This window comes from Pantherophis guttatus, chromosome 1, assembly GCF_059756535.1.
Source record: "Pantherophis guttatus breed Tessera chromosome 1, ASM5975653v1, whole genome shotgun sequence".
NCBI lineage: Eukaryota > Metazoa > Chordata > Lepidosauria > Squamata > Colubridae > Pantherophis > Pantherophis guttatus.
The window spans coordinates 269,655,905-269,676,723 of NC_142063.1; the positions used below are offsets into that span (position 1 = coordinate 269,655,905).

General features: G+C 38.6%; 1 protein-coding gene across 1 annotated transcript in view; it reads right to left on the reverse strand.

The window, feature by feature from the left end:
* PLG (plasminogen) overlaps positions 1 to 20,819 on the reverse strand; it is a 37,567-nt gene that overhangs the window by 10,771 nt on the left and 5,977 nt on the right. Inside the window, exons 3-13 of the mRNA XM_034428525.2 lie at positions 18,095 to 18,201; positions 15,947 to 16,061; positions 13,964 to 14,103; positions 11,912 to 12,032; positions 10,549 to 10,667; positions 9,331 to 9,490; positions 7,327 to 7,454; positions 6,542 to 6,740; positions 5,392 to 5,534; positions 2,601 to 2,749; positions 106 to 199 (exon numbers count right to left, since the gene is read on the reverse strand). Of these exons, the coding sequence (XP_034284416.2) occupies positions 106 to 199; positions 2,601 to 2,749; positions 5,392 to 5,534; positions 6,542 to 6,740; positions 7,327 to 7,454; positions 9,331 to 9,490; positions 10,549 to 10,667; positions 11,912 to 12,032; positions 13,964 to 14,103; positions 15,947 to 16,061; positions 18,095 to 18,201 (1,475 nt within the window). The remainder of the gene's footprint in view (positions 1 to 105; positions 200 to 2,600; positions 2,750 to 5,391; positions 5,535 to 6,541; positions 6,741 to 7,326; positions 7,455 to 9,330; positions 9,491 to 10,548; positions 10,668 to 11,911; positions 12,033 to 13,963; positions 14,104 to 15,946; positions 16,062 to 18,094; positions 18,202 to 20,819) is intronic.

Here is a 20,819-nt window from a genome sequence, read left to right on the forward strand (position 1 = left end):
CCAGTTATGGTCATCCCACTGTGGCCACATCCATCATTATTTCTCACTAAACAAGGATTTCTTACCCCCTCCCCTAAATAATGCACTTATTAATAGTGTACTTACGGCACTGCGGAACATCACAATATTCCCAGCCTGTATTTTTATCTGTTGTATAGCACCAAGGACCGTTTGAATCACCATCAGGATTTCTGCAGTACTATAAAGAAATAAAATAATACCGTGTTTCCCTGAAAATAAGACCCAACCAGAAAATAAGCCCTAGCATGATTTTTTCAGGATGCTCGTAATATAAGCCATACCCCCCAAAATAAGCCCCAGTTAAGATCATCAGACAGACAGACACATTTTGGACCATATTTCCCTGAAAATAAGACCTAACTGGAAAATAAGCCCTAGTGTGTCTTTTGGAGCAAAAATTAATATAAGACCCAGTCTTATTTTCTGGGAAACATGGGTATTAATAAGACTGGACTAAATTTAGCTTCACTATTTAGCAACAAAGATGATTAGGGGACTGGAGGCTAAAACATATGAAGAATGGTTGCAGGAACTGGGTATACCTAGTTTGATGAAGAGAAGGACTAGGGGAGAGATGACAGCAGTGTTCCAATATCTCAGGGGTTGCCACAAAGAAGAGGGAGTCAAACTATTCTTCAAAGCACTTGAGAGTAGAACAAGAAGCAATGGGTGGAAACTAATCAAGGAGAGAAGCAATTTAGAACTAAGGAGAAATTTCCTGACAGTTAGAACAATTAATAAGTGGAACAACTTGCCTGCAGAAGTTGTGAATGCTCCAACACTGGAAATTTTTAAGAAGATGTTGGATAACCATTTGTCTGAAATGGTGTAGGGTTTCCTGCCTGGGCAGGGGGTTGGACTAGAAGACCTCCAAGGTCCCTTCCAACTCTGTTATTCTATTTTATTCTATTCTATTCTATTCTATTTTTAAAAATGCAGCCCAAGTAAATATTGGAATAATAAAATGAATATAGGTATGGAAATATAAGGTGAAATATCCTGTTTCCCCCAAAATAAGACATCCCCTGATAATAAGCCCAATCGGGCTTTTGAGCACAAGGCAATAAGGCCAAGCGTTTATTTCAGGGTTCAAAAAGATATAAGACAGGGTCTTATTTCCGGGGAAACACAGTAGTAGTTATTTATTTACCGTATTTTTTGGACTCTTAAGACATACCTGACTATAAGACGCACCTAAATTTAGAATAGGAAAACATCAAACAATAGGGGAAAAAATGTTTTGGCCTACCTTATTTTGGGCCTTTTCCAGTCTTTCTTCGGCCTGTTTCCAGGGCTTTTTTTGGCCCATTTTCAAGGCTTTTTGTGGCCCATTTTTGTGGCTTTTTTGGCCTGTTTTTGAGGCTTTTGGGGCTGTTTTCAAGGCTTGGGGGAGGCATTCTTGAGGCTTTTTTGGCCTGTTTTTGAGGCTTTTTGGGGCCATTTTTGAGGCTTTTTTGGGACCATTTTTTCAGAAAAAATGGGCTGAAAAAAGCTTCAAAAATGGTCAAAAAAAGGCTGAAAAAAAGCCTGAAAACAGGACATGCTGAGGCAAAAAAAAATGGCTGGCAGGTGGGCGGGGCTTTGGCAATATTCAGTCTATAAGACGCACAGACATTTTTGCCCCCTTTTGGGAGACAAAAAAGTGCATCATATAGTCTGAAAAATATGGTATATATAGTACCAACATGATATTGACTTGCTCAGGAATCATGGTCTGCCATTCAAGAGTGAGCCTTTTTGCTACCTTCCATTTCTCCTGTCACAAATACAAATCTTTACACTTCTTTTAGTAGCCTTAACTATGATTAAGTAACCTCAATTGTGTCTGAGTCTTGCAGTGTCTTATTTTCAATTAGGTTATGCAAATAACCTAAGAGACTAAGAAGCTAGAGATCCAGTTTGGTCTAGTGGTTAAAGCACCAGGCTAGAAATCAGGAGCCTGTGAGTTCCACTCCCTCCTTAAGCATGAAAGTTGGCTGGATGACTTTGGGCCAGTCACTCTCTCTCAGCCCAACCCACCTCACAGGGTTGTTGCAATAGGAAAAACAGGAGAAGGCAGGAGCATTAGCATTATGTTAGCCACTTGAATAATAATAAATGCAGGATTTTAAAAAATACATTGTAGTAACTGATTTCAATTTACTACTATAGTGTCATCTTTTCTAACACAACAAATTTTAGAGCAAGATATGGAATATTGATTGAGGAGAAGGGAAGGATAGAAAAAGAAGAAATCATGTCCAAGAGCAAGAGATATTGTCCGCTTATCAAGGCTGGTGGTATGTAGCAGATATTTTGTGATTGTATACAAGGTGCCTATTATTTTGGTGCTATCTTTGCTTTCTTTTGCCATACTCCTTCTACTTCTATTTACAAGTTTTTGTCTTTTGTGATTTTTCTCCAGCTCTTTCTCTTCTCTTCTCTTCTCTTCTCTTCTCTTCTCTTCTCTTCTCTTCTCTTCTCTTCTCTTTTCTTCTCCTGTTTCCAGGTACTACCGTGTCCACTATTCAGACTTTTTTTTTTGTCTTATTGACAATTGTTAAATCAGGGATCTGATTCTTGTGGTCAATGGTACTTACATTTTTCTCCAGTCCTGACCTTGGGTGAGTCTCTGGTGTGAAAGAAGTATGCTCATGAGGAACCTGTGCTTGCCATTCTTGGCAGGTCCTGCCTTTCGCTGTGGTTGCAACATGTCCATGGTAGTCTCTGCCACTGCCAACCCTACAGTCTTTAAAGAGAGAAAAGGATGAATTAGAACTTGCTATTACATAGGCTACAGGTTTATTTCAGCACAGGTTGAATAGCTATTTATGAGAATATAACCAATCTCATTGTACATATGTTGTGCACTGACAATAAAGATTTGAATTGAGAAATTCTGGGAGCTGCCATTGTATGTGGGGGAACAAGCCCGAGGGATAACAGTTATTAATTTTACTGGTAGCTGTGGTCTGAAATAAGAACATTTGGGATATCTGAAGAGAATACTGAGGGCAAATTTCTCATGTTGGCAAGAAGTGAAGCCCAGATTACTTCTGAAAGTTTTAATTTCTGATATTTTCTGGACTGTAGCACAAAGGGCATTAAAAACAATTCAACATCCATGTGGTAGCTGCTGAGTTTAAGGTGAAAGGGCCCAAATTTTCCAGGTCTATCTAATGGGTTTACAGGAATGAATAAAAATGTCTTTTTAGTTTTGCTCTGGTAGCTCTACGTTTCCTTGACAGAATCCTGGGTGGGACTTCAATATGAAACCCGAGCATCAATGTTATACATGACTCAAAAGACTGACCACCAAAGTCAATAAAACTTACATTCAAGTAAGTAGAAATAAGAATATAAACTGAAATTCGGTATTAATACACTGGATATAAATATATGTAGCAATCCTGCTTACAAAAATGTTAATTATGGGCATACAAAAATAAGAAAAGGATTAGGAAGATGGAATTTAAATGTAAAGACAAATGTCAATGCAGAAAGTTGTAAAATTGTATATAAATGTTGTTAGTTTTGTATTTTAACCTTTGATGTATGTGTATGTTCTTTTTTTCTTTTTTGTATTTCTTTTGTTATTGTGTTCTTGATTTTAAAAATGTAAAATACCTAATAAAAACATTTTTTTTAAAAAAAACTTACATTCAAGTAAGTAAATGTAGTAGTGAAATCTAAGTCTTCAGTCCCATATCCATTTGTCTTGAAATAAATCTCTCAGATGAGCTGATTTATCTAATTGTCACTGAAAATTCATTAGAAATGGAATATGACTTCTATTAAAGTATAGACAAAGAATAAAGAAAGTTTAGGAAGAGAAGGTTCATATTAAGAATAAAGTATGGAGAGCTCAAGGTACCAAACTCCTTAAAAAAAATCAAAATTAAATGAGAGGAGGGGAGAGGAGAGGCAGGAAAAAGAACCCACAGAATTCTAAGCGCTAATCATTTCCACCCCAGACCACCCCAACGATGCCCTTGATGTGATGTCTCATTGCCTGGAGGCCGTGCGGGTTTGGATGGGGAGGAACAGGCTCAGACTCAACCCTTCCAAGACCGAGTGGTTGTGGCTTCCGGCGTCCCGATATAGTCAACAGGTGCCATCGCTGACTATTGGGGGTGAATCTTTGCCCCCCACAGAGAGGGCTCGCAATCTGGGTGTCCTCCTGGACACACGGCTGTCTTTAGAAGAGCATATGACAGCCGTGGCCAGGGGGGGCCTTTTATCAGGTTCACCTGATTTGCCAGTTGCAGCCCTTTCTGGACCGGGACGCCCTGCGCACAGTCACTCACGCCCTTGTTACCTCCCGGTTGGACTATTGTAATGCTCTCTACACGGGGCTCCCCTTGAAGAGCACTCGGAGGCTCCAACTGATCCAGAATGTGGCCGCGTGGGTGGTTATGGGTGCAACCCGTTGCACCCACCTGACACCCCTCCTGCGCGAGCTGCACTGGCTCCCAGTGGTCTTCCGGGTGCAATTCAAGGTGTTGGTCACCACCTTTAAAGCACTGCATGGCACAGGACCCGGGTACCTTCGAGACCATCTTCTGCCACCGATAGCCTCCCACCGACCAGTCCGCTCCCACAGAGAGGGTCTCCTCAGGGTGCCATCGGCCAAGTCATGTCGGCTGGCGACACCCAGGGGAGGGCCTTCTCTGTGGGAGCCCCAGCCCTGTGGAATGAACTTTTTTGGGCCAAATTTTATATATATTTTTAAATGTTTTAATATTTGTATTCTATGTTTTTTATCTTGGCTGTACACCGCCCTGAGTCCTCAGGGAGAAGGGCGGTATATAAATTCGAAATTAAATTAAATTAAATTAAATTAAACTTCCCCCGGAAATTCGTAAGATTTCTGACCTCCGGGTATTTCGCTGCACACTAAAGACCCTGTTGTTCCGCCAGGCTGGGTTAGCAACGTAATTTTAAATTGGATGTTTTAAATTTTTGGGGTTTTAAATTAAGCCAAATTTATTTAATATTTTTAAATTATTTTAAATTGATGTTGATTCTGTTTTTAAATAGGCTGTACACCGCCCTGAGTCCTTCAGGAGAAGGGCAGTATAGAAATAAAATAATAATAATATTTTTTATTATTATTATTATTATTATTATTATTATTATTATTATTATTATTATTATTATCTCCTCTGCTCTTATGCACAAATTTTTCAGAAATAATTATCTGAAAAATTAATAGAACACAATAGAAAGAATAATGAACGTGGCTAATGGTCTCATTAAAACCTCATGGCTTGAGATGGAGTTATGTCCAGCCACTAGGTCACTCTTTTCTGCATTGAAAACAATGGTGTTCACAGGTTAAGAGTGGCTTTTGCCTGGTTGCTTATTCTAGGAGAAGAGGAGAAGTCATACCAATGTTTAGTGCCAATGACTGCGAAGTTTCCGGTGAACACTTCTGCAGATTGCAGTACTCCCACCTTGTCCCAGGATCAGTAGTATAACACCAGGGTGCTTTGTCACCATCTGGGTTTCGGCAATAGTTCCTTCTCAAGTCCCTATTAATAAATGCATAAAGTGGATTAAATCTTACGTTATAGAGCAGAGACGGGCAACTTGGTGATGGAAGTACATCATGAATATTTCTGGGTGAGAATATCCATAGACAAAGAATGAATTCTCAAGACCATACATTTAGAAGAGCATCTCTCATCATAGAACAATGTTCTACAAGTTCTGGTTATTTGCCATCTAATACATATTTATATCTTTATAATAGTCATATTAAATATTTCTGTTAATTGACGAGGCAAAAAAAAATTCCTATCAAATTTTCAGATAAAACTGCCAACAAATCTACATGTTCTGATAAATGTGTGGCTTTCTCTTTGTCCCATATTGTTTTCTTCTTTCCTAAGTATTATGTAGTTATAAAAATATATAATACTATCTCAGTACCCTGCAGGTTTTATCACACCCATGTTTGTTGTTCAGTTGCTAAGTCATGTCCCACTCTTTGTGGCTCCATGGACCTTAACAAGCCAGCCCCCCCCCCATCCTTTACTATCTCCCCAGGCTTGTCCAAATTCATGTTCAGTGCATCAATGACACTATCTAGTCATCTCATCCTCTGCTGTCCCTTTCTTCTTTTGCCTTTAATCTTTCCAAACTCAGGGTCTTTTCCAATGAGTCCTTTCTTCTCATTTGGTGACCAAAGTATTTGAACTTTGTGTTTGATCACACCTATAAGAAGTCCCATTCTATCCAAAGTAAAGTGGAAGAACAATCAAGAGCAGTTCTTCCTCTTTGTAAATAGGGCTGGAGTATCTCTGAGGTGCTAGTTGCCCAAGTACATAGCATGATTGCTCATGGAAAGGATCTTTAATGGATCTCTCCACATGGAGATCAGCTACATACTGAAATCACTGTCATAAACTGGTGAGAGGAGAGACTGTTCACTGTTCGTTTTGTGTATGATCTGAATAAGGCTATTTTGTATCCAGGGGAATTTTGACATTTAATGGCCAGCACACATAACAGATAATGAACACTTCAAGAAACCTACGCATCTGGGAATGCAGATGGTGTCTTAGTGTGATGATGGGGCCGCATAGAAATCCATGCTTGGCATTTCTTCCCTGTGGTAGTCACTGCAGTAGTACCCCGATAACTTGAGCCGTTGTCATCATAGCAATCCTCAACCTGTTGAGGTACCTGTTGAGGTACTTGGGGAGGTATTTGGGGAGGAACAACAGGGACAGCAGCTACATTAAAGGGGAAAAAAGCAGAAATAAAAACAACTTGTCGGAAATCATAGTATCTTCTTTGTTGCCAAAGGCTTTATAATCAATCTTATCAATGTCCCATTCTTACATAATTGTATAGTAATAACAGTGCAACCCTTCCTATTTTTCTTTATTGATTGATGATTTTGGTGACAATATATTATTGATTTATTTGTTAATATAAAGTGCATTCTGTTTTACAAGCATGTAGTAGTTCCAAGCCACTATCCAAAATATTTTAACCAGAAGAAAGTTCTTCTCATGCTCCTCTTAATAGCTGCGCTTCAGATTGTATTTCTAAAATTAGAAGACTTCTGTTAACATTTTGAATTGATCCTGTTATTTTCTGTAAATAAGCACTAATATGAAATACGGAATGGTTATATAATAAGCACAACAACATCTGTATTTAAAATATGCCAAACATAAATCATATTGAATTCACTCAACTTGCCAAGTCTATTTCTATTGCTATTTCTCAATTTTATTTTAGTTTTGCTTTAAAGTTCAAAACATTTTATTTACTTCACCCCTTTCTCAGTTACACAAATATAAATATTCTTACCAGTAACTGTGATGACATCATCACATTTAGCAATGTTGCAGTATTGCCATCGTATAGTTGGGTCAGATGTATAGCACCAAGGCCGAGTCTCTCCATCAGGGTTTCTACAATAGTTTTCTTCCAAACCTCTGAAATAAAATGTGCATAGAAGCAAGAGAGGAACAAGAGAGAGGTAAACATTACATGAAGTCTGAGTTAGTAGCTTGAAAACAGGTATTAAAAAAAAAGTGCAAATTCTCCATTAAGTTTCAGATTCTAATTTAATTCGTCCATTTTTAATGCAACGGTTGGGTTCATAACAAGGATTTTTCAAGGTTTTGTTAAGGAAGCCATAGGCGGCTGCTCCATATGTAATTTGTTATTTGTCAGAATTTTTTCCACAGTGGCTCCCCCTTTATGGAACATTCTCTCTTTAGAGATTAGAAGGGCCCCAATCTTGTTAGCCTTTCGTAAGGCCCTAAAAACCTGACTAAGTTCCTGTGCCTGAGACACTAAATGTTTCCTGGCTGTATTGCTAACTGACCAAATAACTTGGCTGCTGTGTATATTTATTTTGGATGTTTCTATTGTTTTTATTATTTTTATTGTTTTAAAATATTTATATTTTGACTGACATTTTTTTAATTGTAAGCCATCCAAAGACATTGACTATGATGAGCATTTGTAGAATTGAATGAATTGATGAATGACTAATGATACACCATGATTGAAAGATGCATGCATCAAATTAAGCCAAAAATAAATAAATAAGCCATGTTGGAGCTTGGCACAATATGGAACGATCCACTATTTGAAAGATGTTAAGTAAGACTATTTCCTTTGAACACTCTCCTTTGTCCATTGTGCATGCTGGCTTCTTTGAAAATGGGGATCAGGATAAAAATCAGAGTACAGACTTAGGTTACATTTCTCCTCATGAAGTTTGGGCACCATTAACTTCTTAGACCAAGCCTTCCCAAATTAAGGTCGGGGTGAAGCCTTCTTTCAGATAAACTTGATCCCTTATTATCATTATTAATATTAGACTGTATAAGCAAAATGATTCACACAATGCACTGTTCATTAATCACTTATGTTGATTAAAAATGTATAAATAAAATATGAAAAAAAAGATAAAATTGATCCTTGACTATATGAATACATCCATGTGGGGTATTTTGAGCAACAGCATTGAAATAGTCTGTCACTAACTCCTCCCATCCTTTTGAGGATAGAAGAGAAAGATTCCTTGAGATTTCTTAGTGGCTTTCCATCCAAGTACTAACCAGATCAAGCCTACTTAGCTTTTATGTGATCTACCACATCTAAATGAATTCAGCTTGTTTTTTAAGATGCCTAATACAAGTTGCATACTACTTAGTAGATGTGATATCTGTTAAGTGCCAAGTCCTCAGGTAGCAGGATGGACCTGAGACTGAATTTCGAACAGAATTCCTGTTTGAAACTTGTTTAACTCACATGCCCTCGCTTGGATTTTCAGAAAGTGTGATAAAAGACGCAGCTCCAACAGAACAGGGGTGGGTTCTACTTACCTTTACTATCGGTTTGCAGTGGAGCCGCGCACACTCGTGCTCTTCTGCGCATGCGCAGAAGCATTTTAGTGACGTCGGGGTCGGTGGGTGGAGCCTCCCGCCAGTTTTACTACCAGTTCTATAGAACCGGTGCGAACCAGGGGCAACCCAGTACTGCAACAGAACCATGGTGGCGCAGTGATTAGAATGCAGTATTGCAGGCTAATTCTGCCCCCTGCCAGGAGTTTGATCCTGACCGGCTCAAGGTTGACTCAGTCTTCCATCCTTCCGAGGGGGGTAAAGTGAGGGTCCAGAATGCTGTGGGCAATATGCTGCCTCTGTAAACAGCATAGAGAGGGCTATAAAGCACTGTGAAGTGGTATGTAAGCTATTGCTGTCTTGGAAGCAAAATAACTGAACTGATTTTTTTTCTGGGTGCCTTGCCTTTTTCTTTACTGTAGCAACAAGGTGATGACAGGGCTGTTTAACATACTTGCAAGGGTAGTTTTCTGGAGTTCTTCCATGGGTATGAGGTTCTTGGGATGCCCATGATTGACAGGTTTTTCCTGATTCGGTCACTCCTACATTTCCTCGATAATCTTCTCCATTTCCCACAAGACATTGGTGGCCCGTAATAGCTGGTGGAGACTTAGCTATATCCGCAAATGTAATATACAATCAAATAAATCAGCACCATCAGAATCTGTATGCTAAAAATGGCAAGGCCCTGGCAGTTTACAGATGTAAAAAGCCAAAAAAGCTACTGTATATGAAAAAAGTATCACAGGTAGTCCTCCTTTAGTGACTGCCTCATTTAGTGACCATTTGTAGTTAGCACAACAATAAAAAATAACTTCGTTAACAATCACTTGTGAACAACAATCATTTATGACCTTTGCAGGTCTGTAAAGCAAAGGAAAGCTGAAGTAAGGTCATAAGTACAGTCACAGTGTCACTTAGCGACCACTTCACTAACAAGTTGTGGTCACTAAATGAGGACTACCTGTATCATACTTCCTACTTTGGAAATATAGACATATAGAATATATATGTGACATAGACAAATAGAATATATATGCTATTTTCTTAAAAGCTAATTTGAAAGAGCCTATATATTCTATTTGTATAAATATATATTTGTATATATTTTTCTTTTATAAAAGAGAGATCACAGAATAATAAATTGCACTGAATTGGAATGTATGGATTATGCCATAGATAGAATAATAATGTTCAAGTTATATGTTATATTGTAATACCTTAATTACAGTATAGCTATTAATAGCCAGCTATTAAATTGAATACTGAATAATTGTTTGCCTGTTATTAAAATATTTAGATTAATATTTCACTTGAACTAAATTACAATCTTGGTGATTTGATGGTTATATCATTTAATATTTATTCATATTTCTGTGACAGTGAAAAAAAAATCTGCTATAAATCTGCTTGAGAGCTTATTTTTATTTTCCAAATTATATCTTTCCCCCGAGCAGCATTAACGATGCCTTTTTGAAATATGTGTGGTTGTGTTTGCCAGTTATGTGAGGCTCGGCACTAAGTTTACCCATTTTAAAAAGCTGCAGCGAATTTTATAAGATTAAAGGGAATCCCCCAAACTCTCCTACCTGAATTAAAACATTGGTTTCTCCACAGAATTGTTACTATATCATAACTATTGCAGGTCAGTAATTACATAAATGATACTTACCGCACCGTGGAATGTTACAGAATTCCCAGCGTTTCGTCAGGAGGGAAGTGAAACACCAAGGACGTGGTTCACCATCTGGATTACGGCAGTAATTTGATATCAGATTCTTTTCTGGAAATCTGAATATTGGATGAAAAAGTAGAAATGTCTGCATACCATCTCTTGACAGGTTGGGATTGAACCCAATGGTGTTTCAATGTGGACCGAATGATGCTCATTCAAGATAATGTATATCTGTATTCCCCTTCCACAGTATCACATTCTATGATCTCAAATTTCTTCCCGTTAATCTCTTCTGGTAGTTCAGAGAATACTCAGATTTGATGCGTGGGAAATAAAGGCAGAGGAGCAAAAGGAAAACTCCCTTCGATAACCAGAATTTTTGGGGGGATGTAGCCCAATACAGGTAATCCTCGACTTACAACAGTTCATTTAGTGACTGTTCAAAGTTATAACGGGATTGAAAAAAGTGACTTATGACCATTTTTCACACTTATGACCATTGCAGCAGCCCCTTGGTCGTGTGACCAAAATTCAGATGCTTGGCAACTGACTCATATTTATGACAATTGCAGTGTCCTGAGGTCACATGATCACCTGTGACCTTCTGACCAGCAAATTCAATGGGGAAGCGATATTCACTTAACAACTTCAGTGACAAGAAAACAACAACTGTGGCAAGAAAAGTAGTAACATGGGGCAAAACTCACTTAACAAATGTTTCACTTAACAACAGAAATGTTGGGCTCAATTATGGTCGTAAATTGAGGACTACCTGTATCACCACAGAAAATTATGTAATGGTGGGTGTTGAGCTCTCTCTCTCTCTCTCTCTCTCTCTCTCTCTCTCTCTCTCTCTCTCTCTCTCTCTCTCTCTGTGTGTGTGTGTGTGTGTGTGTGTGTGTGTGTGTGTGTGTGTAAATCCAAGATAGTAATGTTCGGGTGATTGAATGCATTGATTATAATGTGTAAAAAGGAACAATAACTTTTATTGTGCCGTCACACCTAGGGTCTTGACTTTTTTCAACCACCTGCCCTCTGAACAGATATCTTTGCATATCAAATTACATCATTTCTGTTCAGACTACATCTTTGAGCTAAAAAAAAGGAAAAGCCTTAGATGACAAAGCCTTTAGTTCTGATATGGATGAAAAATACTACTTTCAGTCACCCTAATGAAATTCGGACTAAAAGTCTTTCCAGTGAACAATGTGTGCTGCTTAATATATTACATTAAAAATAAGGTATGCTGTTATTTTTATTTTCAAGGAATCAGGTATCTGAAATTATTTGTTTCCCACACACCCCACTTTGACTTTTCCTCATAAGGGTCCATGAGTGAATCTGAGGCTTGTAGACTTACTTGGAAGGGATGTATCCATGAGCGTGAGGCTCTTGAGAAGCCCATGCCTGACAGGTGAGCCCAGATTCTGTTGTGGAAACTTTGCCTCGATAGTTTTCCCCACTGCAGTGCATACACTTCTCTGTAAGGATAAATAACTGTGAGTGAAGAAGCTTTATCCTATTAGATTATTTTTCCCCCCAGTCCTCTGGATGGTAGGAATCATGATGCCCAAGTCTTCTGCTGTCTGAAATGGGATCTGTTATCCTAGATTGCTCAATGATCACATTTTTCATTTTATAAGGAATCTAGAATGGTGAGGACTAGTTCTTGAAATTGCTTTGAGTTAACTCTAAACCAAAATTACAAATTAATATTTTCATTTTGTCTTTATAGATGCCTAATTTACACTATAGTGTAAATCAGGGATGTCAAACTCAATTTCATTGAGGGCTGTAACAGGGTTGTGTTTGACCTCAGGGGGGGCATGGGGGGGCATGGCCAGCTTAACATCACGTGTTGGGAATGCCTGTGGTGGCCTGAGCACTTTGCTAGTGAAAATGGAGCTTTGGGAAGGTGGCCCACCTGAGCTCCATTTTAACTGGCAGACGCACTGTGGGCCAGTCCTTTGCTGTTTCCAGGGTGGCCCTGTGGGCCAGATCTAGGCACCCTGCGGGCCTTGAGTTTGACAGCCCTGGTGTAAATGGTTTGATGGTGAAGGCATCAGGTTAGAAAACAAGAGGTTGTGAGTTCTAGTCCATCTTAGGTACAAAGACAGCTGGGTGAACTTGAATCAGTCTTTCTCTCTTAGCCCTAGGAAGGAAATAAGGCAAACCACTTCTGAAAAACCTTGCCAAGAAAACTGCAGGGACTGTTCCCAGCAGTCTCCAAGACAGAAGATATATACACATACACATACATGCATACATGCATACATACATACATACATACATACATACACTCTAGGCCTTACACATAAACACATCTATTGACATTGTCTTTTGATTTATGGAATTATTTCCTCTTTCTTGTTTTTGTCTTAAGAGAATCATTTTTGAGGTGATCAAATATGGGCTGATATGCAATTTTTTTCTGGTAATTTATTTATTGTTTTATTTTTTCATGTGCTAAATCTCAAGGGACCATGATAATCTTTAGCACCTTGCAGGCATAGCATGATGATTTGCCAAATTCTTAAAAAGATATTACAATAGGAGAAATGGGGAGCTTTTCTCCAGTGTATTACAATGTTTATATGACACTACTAACAGAACTTCTAACTTTGCTCAATGGTTTGCAAACTTTTGCATAAATCTGGCATTTGTATAGACATGCATTGGTGTAAATGGACCAATGGGTGCCTACAGGGAATTTATTGTAATAAAGTTCATCTCCATTATACAATACTTTTGCCTTTAAAAAAACAGAGGCATTTACAAACAAAAGAACAACAAATTATTGACTAGTAATAGCTTAAATATAATACTAGCTTTTAAATATAACAACATTTGTACCATCTTAGATTTGCAAATGTTTCAACTTCTATTAGTTGTAAATATTTCAAAATATTATCATTTTCATTATTATCAAACTATTTCTATTTATGAAATGCTATTGTTCGGGAAGTTTCACATTTCTTGAGAATAAATCTATTGCTATTTAACATAACCTGTTCCATATCTTGAAACATACATAGGTTAATTATATGATCACTTCAATGATATTATTATAATTTAGTTCATGTTTTTATTTTATTTGAAATAGAAAATAAATATTTTCTATTTATAAAAAAGAATGAAATAACCACAAAAAAGAATGAAATAACATCACATCTAATTGGCATTTACTTGGAAAACTATTCGGTTATCGGTTGTTAAATAAATGCTAGCATTATTTCATGTTCTATCTTATATTTGAATAAGAAAGTGCTACTCCAATGTTTACTTTTTTTTCTAAAAATTGTACAGTGCAGGTAAGAAAAATACGTTTTCTACCTATACATCATTGAAAAGAACAATACTTCGCATTCAAAATTTTCTTGAGGAACTAAAATTCCAGTGTGTGCAATTCTACCTTCGCATTCAGGAATGTTGCAAAAATCAAATCTGGTTTCAGGATTTGTTGTATAACACCAGGGACCTTTAACATCGTGATCTGGATTTCTGCAGTAGTTTTCTTCTAATGAAGCATTAGGATACAGAGAAGGTGTAAAACTAATAAAAACAAAAGAAAAGACTATTATTACAGAAGTCATACTTTTTTTTCTCAGAGATTCAGAAGATTAAGTTGTATTAGACGACCCTATGACTCATTTAATCATCCGCTGGTAGCAGGGTAGTGAAGTCTGATTTGACCAGAATGAACATTAAATTGTTTTTGAATGGCATTGCTATCACTTTGCTTTGAAAACTAAAGCAGAAAGTATCAGTTTATTAAAGAAGAAAGATCCAAACAGGTAAACAGAATGATCACAGGCAAGCAAAAAAGCAACAAGAGTAGGGGGAACTTCTGACTTCCCGCATGCTTCCCCATTGACTTTTCTTTGGGGAAACTGTCAGAGAGCATCATAAATCATGATTACATGACCCTGGAGATGCTGTAATGGCCACCACTTTGCAAATAAAACTGATCTGAACTAGTGGAAATTTCAATTTCACTAGAGTAAATGGATCCTAGATATTTTACACATTATTTGAATGACATCAGGGTTGGACAAAGAAATGTTAACAGGACACAGTCAATAAGAGTTTAACCTGTTAAAAAGAAAACATTTAGAACTGCTGGAGGCCTCCAGTACTTTAAACAGGAGAGGAAGCTAAAGTTGAAGTTGTTCACCTTTTCCCCATCCCCATCTCAGGGGGAAAGGGGAGGGTTTTAAGGGAAAGACAGTGCTTCTCTTTAGAGATTTCACGTGGGTAAAAGCATTTCTTTCTTGCTTATACCATTGCTTTCCCCAATATTCTACTTACATAACTGCAGCATGCTACCTGGGGAATTCTAGGAGTTGAAGTCCGCACATCATAAATTTGCCAACTTTGAAAAGCACTAAATTATACCATATACCATTGTTGATATATCTCCCAAATTGTCCTCCAAGTCAAACTTTAGTAAATAAAGTCTTGCAATTTTTAACAAGTGTCACAAGTGAACAATGTCACTTAACAACAGCAGCAGCAACAGCAACATCATGTGCATCCACGGTATGAAGTTTTCCTGGCAATGATTCAGAAATGGTTTTAGCTTTTTTCAAGAACAGAAATAATTGGCCAGAAGCTGTCACTCACTATGATAATTTTGTAATAAGTGAAGAAGAGAACGATAATAAAAAAAAAAAGTGTTTTAAAATGTATTGAACATGTACTAATTCAAAGCTTTTGTGAATAGCTTTAAAAAATCAGCAACAGCTATTTCATGCAGCTGGAGTTCAGATATATTAGCATTTAATCATATTTTCTGCAACATGTGGGAATAGAGAGAAGCCAATGGAAATTCTAGTTAAGGGTCATTAATATGCTTCACTGTATTCTATGCACTTTCAGAAAACTGTTCCGTAAACTTGCTCTTATTAATGGTATAAGAAAGCAGATCCTAGAGTCATCTCAATGAGGTGGGCAGCTTTGAAGTTTAATTACAAAATAATTTTTAAAAATCTCTACTCAGAACAAAGGTGGGTTTCTACCGGTTTGCCCCGGTTTGGGCAAACCGGTAGTGGTGGGGGCGGGAGGCTCTGCCCACCCACCCAGATATCATCACAGACACTCTGCGCATGCACAGAAGGTTCTGCACATGTGCAGAAGCGCTGCACGTGCGCGCTCACAGTTCTGAACCAGTAGCGAAGGTAAGTGAAACCCACTACTGATTCTGAAGACCCTGCTGAATTCAATACAGCTAATTCCTTTCAGGTAAGCAAGCAGAAGATGGCAGCCTTAGCCATGGCTAACGTTTGTTTGAATTGTGCTATACACGTTTCCTACAAAAATTCAGGTCAAATCATTCTTAATTCATATGGCTATAGAAAAACGAAGGCCGTTTTGCTGAGATGGGAAAAGGCCATACTTGGGAATATGAGGACTGTTATCGGTCCATTTCTGGCATACTACACCATTCTGTGTTTTTGATTCTGTTCCTCTGTAGTCCACTCCAGTTCCAATTCTGCATTCCAGGAGATACACTGAAAGAAAATGTGGTTATTAAAAATTGCTATTGTTATCACAGAACACCTTTCCACCAAAGAAAAATCATTGCTTACAGATGGAACTCCACCCCAGTGTGATCAAGTTGAACATTTTAATATGTGGCCTTCATGTTCAGTTGAATTAGGGGATCGCAACCTGAGATCATGAAATTGCAAACTTTGGATTACAAGCAAACGTTTAACAAACTTAGTTAAAAAGGTAAAGATTCTCTCAAGCTGAGCTTGATTTTTAGGGACCACATGGCTACAACATGAAAAAAGTATGTCATTACCTTCTGCTATTTTTTTTTTTTTTAATTTGCCAATCAAGATTGCAATCCTGAGATTTTCTGGTGGTCTCCCATCTGGGTGCTGGATCTAATGCTGGTTAGCTTTTTTCAGCTTTGCCAAAGTTGGTAGGTTCTACCTCTAGCTATGGTCTCAAAATTATTGGCAGATGATTATAGTTCAGGGGGAATGCAATGCTAAATGGGTGACTAGAGAATAATTATATTAAACCAGTTTTAATATTAATTCAACATAAATATAAATCAAACCAAATTTTGGTTATTTTTTTTAAATGGTCTGATTTCTTGATGCTCATTCCCTGAGCACCGAATAGAAATTTGAGCTGAGCGACAAATGAGTGATTATCCAAATGCAATTAAGGGCTGCTTTAATCACAGCATTGGTGACTACCTCAGGTTCTCTTTCCAATTGCAAATACAGTAAATACAGACATAGAGGATGCCATGAAAAACAAAGATACAGAGGGTGACTTTCAATTTTGATCAAGGGGACCATTTCCTGCTCTGTTGTAGCTCTTATGGTCTTTAAAACTACTTCATGGAGTATCCCAATCTCATGAAATAATATTTCATTCATTCACTCACGGGTGTGTGTGTGAGAGAGAGACACTGAAAAAGAGGGGGCAACCAATGCCATTTTGTTGGCCGTCAAACATCAACTACAAAACTACAGGTAGTCCTTGACTTACGACTACAATTGAGCCCAGAATGTATGTTGCTAAGCAAGAAATTTGCTAAGTGAGAAATTTGTGAGAAATGAGTTTTGCCCCATTTTCTTGCCACATATGTTAAGTGAAGCATTGCAGTTATTAAATTGGTGACACGGTTGTTAAGTGAATCTGTCTTCCATATTAAATTTGCTTAGCAGAAGGTCGCAAAAGATGATCACATGACCCTGGGACACTGCAACCCTCATAAATATGAAGCACTTGTCAAGCATCCAAATGTAAATCACATGACCATGGGGATGCTGCAACAGCCATAAGTGTGAAAAATGGTCATAAGTCACTTTTTTCAGTGCCATTTTTATTTTGAATGGCCACTAAATGAAGTTGTGGATTATCTGTACATGTGGATCAGTCAAAAAAACCCCCCATCAACATGTTGCATTCACCAACTAATACCTTGTAATGTTTTCTGCATTTGTCAGCTTACATGGGCTACTAATTGGTAAATCTTACAGGACTACTGATTGGTTTATATTTAGCTGCGCTTTGAAACAACTGCAGATAAACAGTTTCTTGCCTGCTTCCATGTTTTACCATATCACAACCAATACCTTGAATTAAATCACTTTATAGTCTTTTTCTCCTGAGGTCGAAATTCCCTTCACAAAAAGAAAACACCACCTGCAAAATTCATACTATCCCAACTTCCAAATTTCATGAATCGTCATGTCGCCTAAGGAACTGCAAAAACAACGGTGGGTTTCAAATTTTTTTACTACGGGTTCTGTGGGCGTGGTTTGGTGGGCATGACAGGGGAAGAATACTGTAAAATCTCTATTCCCTCCAGGGAAAGGTTACTGCAAAATCCCCATTTCCTCCCGATCAGCTAGGACTCGGGAGGCAGAGAATAGATGGGGATGGGGCCAGTCAGAGGTGGTATTTATTAGTTCTCCGAACTACTCAAAATTTCCGCTACGGGTTCTTCAGAACTGGTCAAAACCTGCTGAAACCCACCTCTGGGCAAAAGGCATAATATCTAAAAGTGTACACTTACTTCGTTTTTCAAAGAGAATGGCCCCTGCTTTTCTGAACACAGATGCTGTTTTAGTATTGTCGTGCAACGTAATGCATTGCTGCTCTTTCGCTGTAAATAGAAATGCCCTGTGGAAAGGGTAGAGACATATATTATATGACACAGAGAAACAACACAGTCTAGTTCGGATGTATACATGTACACAGTGAGAAACTTCAAGGGTTGATTTGCATTCTATTTAGAAGTATAGTTTGTCCAATTTGGAGGCACTATCCAATTTACCATAAAATAACAGGAACAAAATACATTAAAAGCAAAAGAAGGCGGAAAATCATAAAATAACAGCATTAAACCCAGTCTAAGTCAGATAAACTGAACTTTGTATAAAGAGCTAAGGGCTCTCCTCTTCTTCTGTACCTCTTTATACCATTACTAAATCTACTTGGAAGCAGGAATGGGCAAGGGATTCTCTGCTCAGTTGCTGGGTGGGCGTGGCCATGGTGGGTGTGGCATTTTTGCCCTTCCTGGGCTCTGAGGTTTTCCTCGAGCCTCCAGGAGGGCAAAAACGGCCTCCCCAGAATCCGGAGGTCCTCTGGAAACGGAAATGGGCCCGTTTCTGGCCTTCCTGAACTTCCGGTAGGCCCATTTTTTACCCTCTCCGAGCCTCCCCGAGCTTATCTGCATTCAAAACGGGCCGCATGGAGACTCCTGGGTTCCAGCCAGGAGTGGGATTTGGGGGTTCTCCAAACTGCACAGAATCTTAGCTAGAGATTCTCCCGAACCTCTGCGGACCCCCAGTAGCCCAACCCTGCTTGAAAGTCTAGATTTGGACGGAGGAAGAATTGCTAAGGAGCAAAAGATTCTCCTCCTTTTTGCTGGTTCAAGCTATGATGGAGGAGATCGTTGGATCCAATCCTAATACAGATAAAATGCCAATACTTAATGTGTAATTTTGAGGATTCTCTTACTAATTTTATATAGCAAGAACGCAGTACTTTAAAAGGAAGAGCCATATTTAAAAAGGCATGAGATTGCTATTATGTCAAAACATAGCTGCATAGTGGTATCTGCTACCAGAAACAAATCGCAGTTCAATACAAAAATCACAAGTGTCCTTAATGCAGGTAGTCCTTGACTTACAACAGTTCGCTTAGTGACCGTTCAAAGTTATAACGGCACTGGAAAAAGTGACTTATGACCATTTTTCACACTTAGGACCATTGCAGCATCCCCATGGTCACATGATTTACATTCAGGTGCTTGACAACTTTTTTTTTTTTTTTTGCTTTAATTTATATGCCGCCCTTCTCCGGAGACTCAGCGGCTTACAATGCGTTAAGCAATAGCCTTCATACTTTTGTATATTTATACAAAGTCAGTTTATTGCCCCCACAATCTGGGTCCTCATTTCACCTACCTTAGAAAGGATGGAAGGCTGAGTCAACCTTGAGCCTGGTGAGATTTGAACTTGCGGTAATTGCAAGCAGCAGATGTTAATAACAGTGCTTTAGTCTACTGTACTACAGGCTCTTACCTGTAACTGTAACTGATTCACATTTATGACAGTTGCAGTGTCCTGGGGTCATGTGATCCTCTTTTGCGACCTTCTGACAAGCAAATTTAATGTGGAAACCAGATTCACTTAACAACTGTGTTACTAATTTAACAACTGCAGTGATTCACTTAACAAATGTGGCAAGAAAAGTCATAAAAAGTGACTTATGACTGTTTTTCACACTTGGGACCATTGCAGCACCCCAGTGGTGAAATCTAAAATGTGTTACTACCGGTTCTGTGGGCATGGCTTGGTGGGGGTGGGGGGGGTAATGTGATTGGGTGGGCATGGCCAATTTTTTTCTTTTTTACTTTTAAAACCATTTTTCCTACAACCTCTTCAGCGAAGAGGTTGTAAAAAAATGCTTTCAAAAGGCTCTGATGATCCCAGCTGAGTTGCCTGATCGGCAGAGGCTTTTTTTCTTTTGAAAGAAAAAACACCTCTGCCGATCAGGCAACTCAGCTGGGATCGTCAGAGGCATTTAAAAGAAAAAAGCCTCTGCCGATCAGGCAACTCAGCTTGGATCGTCAGAGGCATTTAAAAGAAAAAAGCCTCTGCCGATCAGGCAACTCAGCTTCGATCGTTAAAAGCCTTTGACTATCCCAGCTGAGCCGCATGATCATCAGAGGCTTTTTTTTTTTACTTTTAAAAGCCTTTTTTCGGCCAAAGAGGTTGTAGAAAAAATGCTTTAAAATTTTTTTTTTAAAAAAAAGCCTCTGATGATTGCATGGCTCAGCTGGGCATGGGGGGTGGGGCAGGGATTTTTGCTACCAGTTCTCCGAACCACCCGCCTCTATCGCTACTGGATCGGGCGATCCGGTCCGAACTGGGAACATTTCACCCCTGAAGCACCCCCATGGTCAGGTGATCAAAATTCTGCCGCTTGGCAACTTACATGTACTTATGCCAGCTGCAGTGTCCCAGAGGCATGAGATCATCTTTTGCTACTGTTTGACCAGCAAAGTCAATGGGGAAGATAGATTCACTGAACAACCGTGTTACTAATTTAACACGTGCAATGATTCGCTTAACAACTATGGCAAGATAGGTCGTAAAATGAGGCAAAACCCACTTAACATCTATCTTGCTTAGCAATGGAATGTTTGGGCTCAATTGTGGTTGCAAGTCAAGGACTGCCTGTAGAGTTGTTGCAGTACATTGCATTGCATTGTATCAAGCTCTCTAAGTATT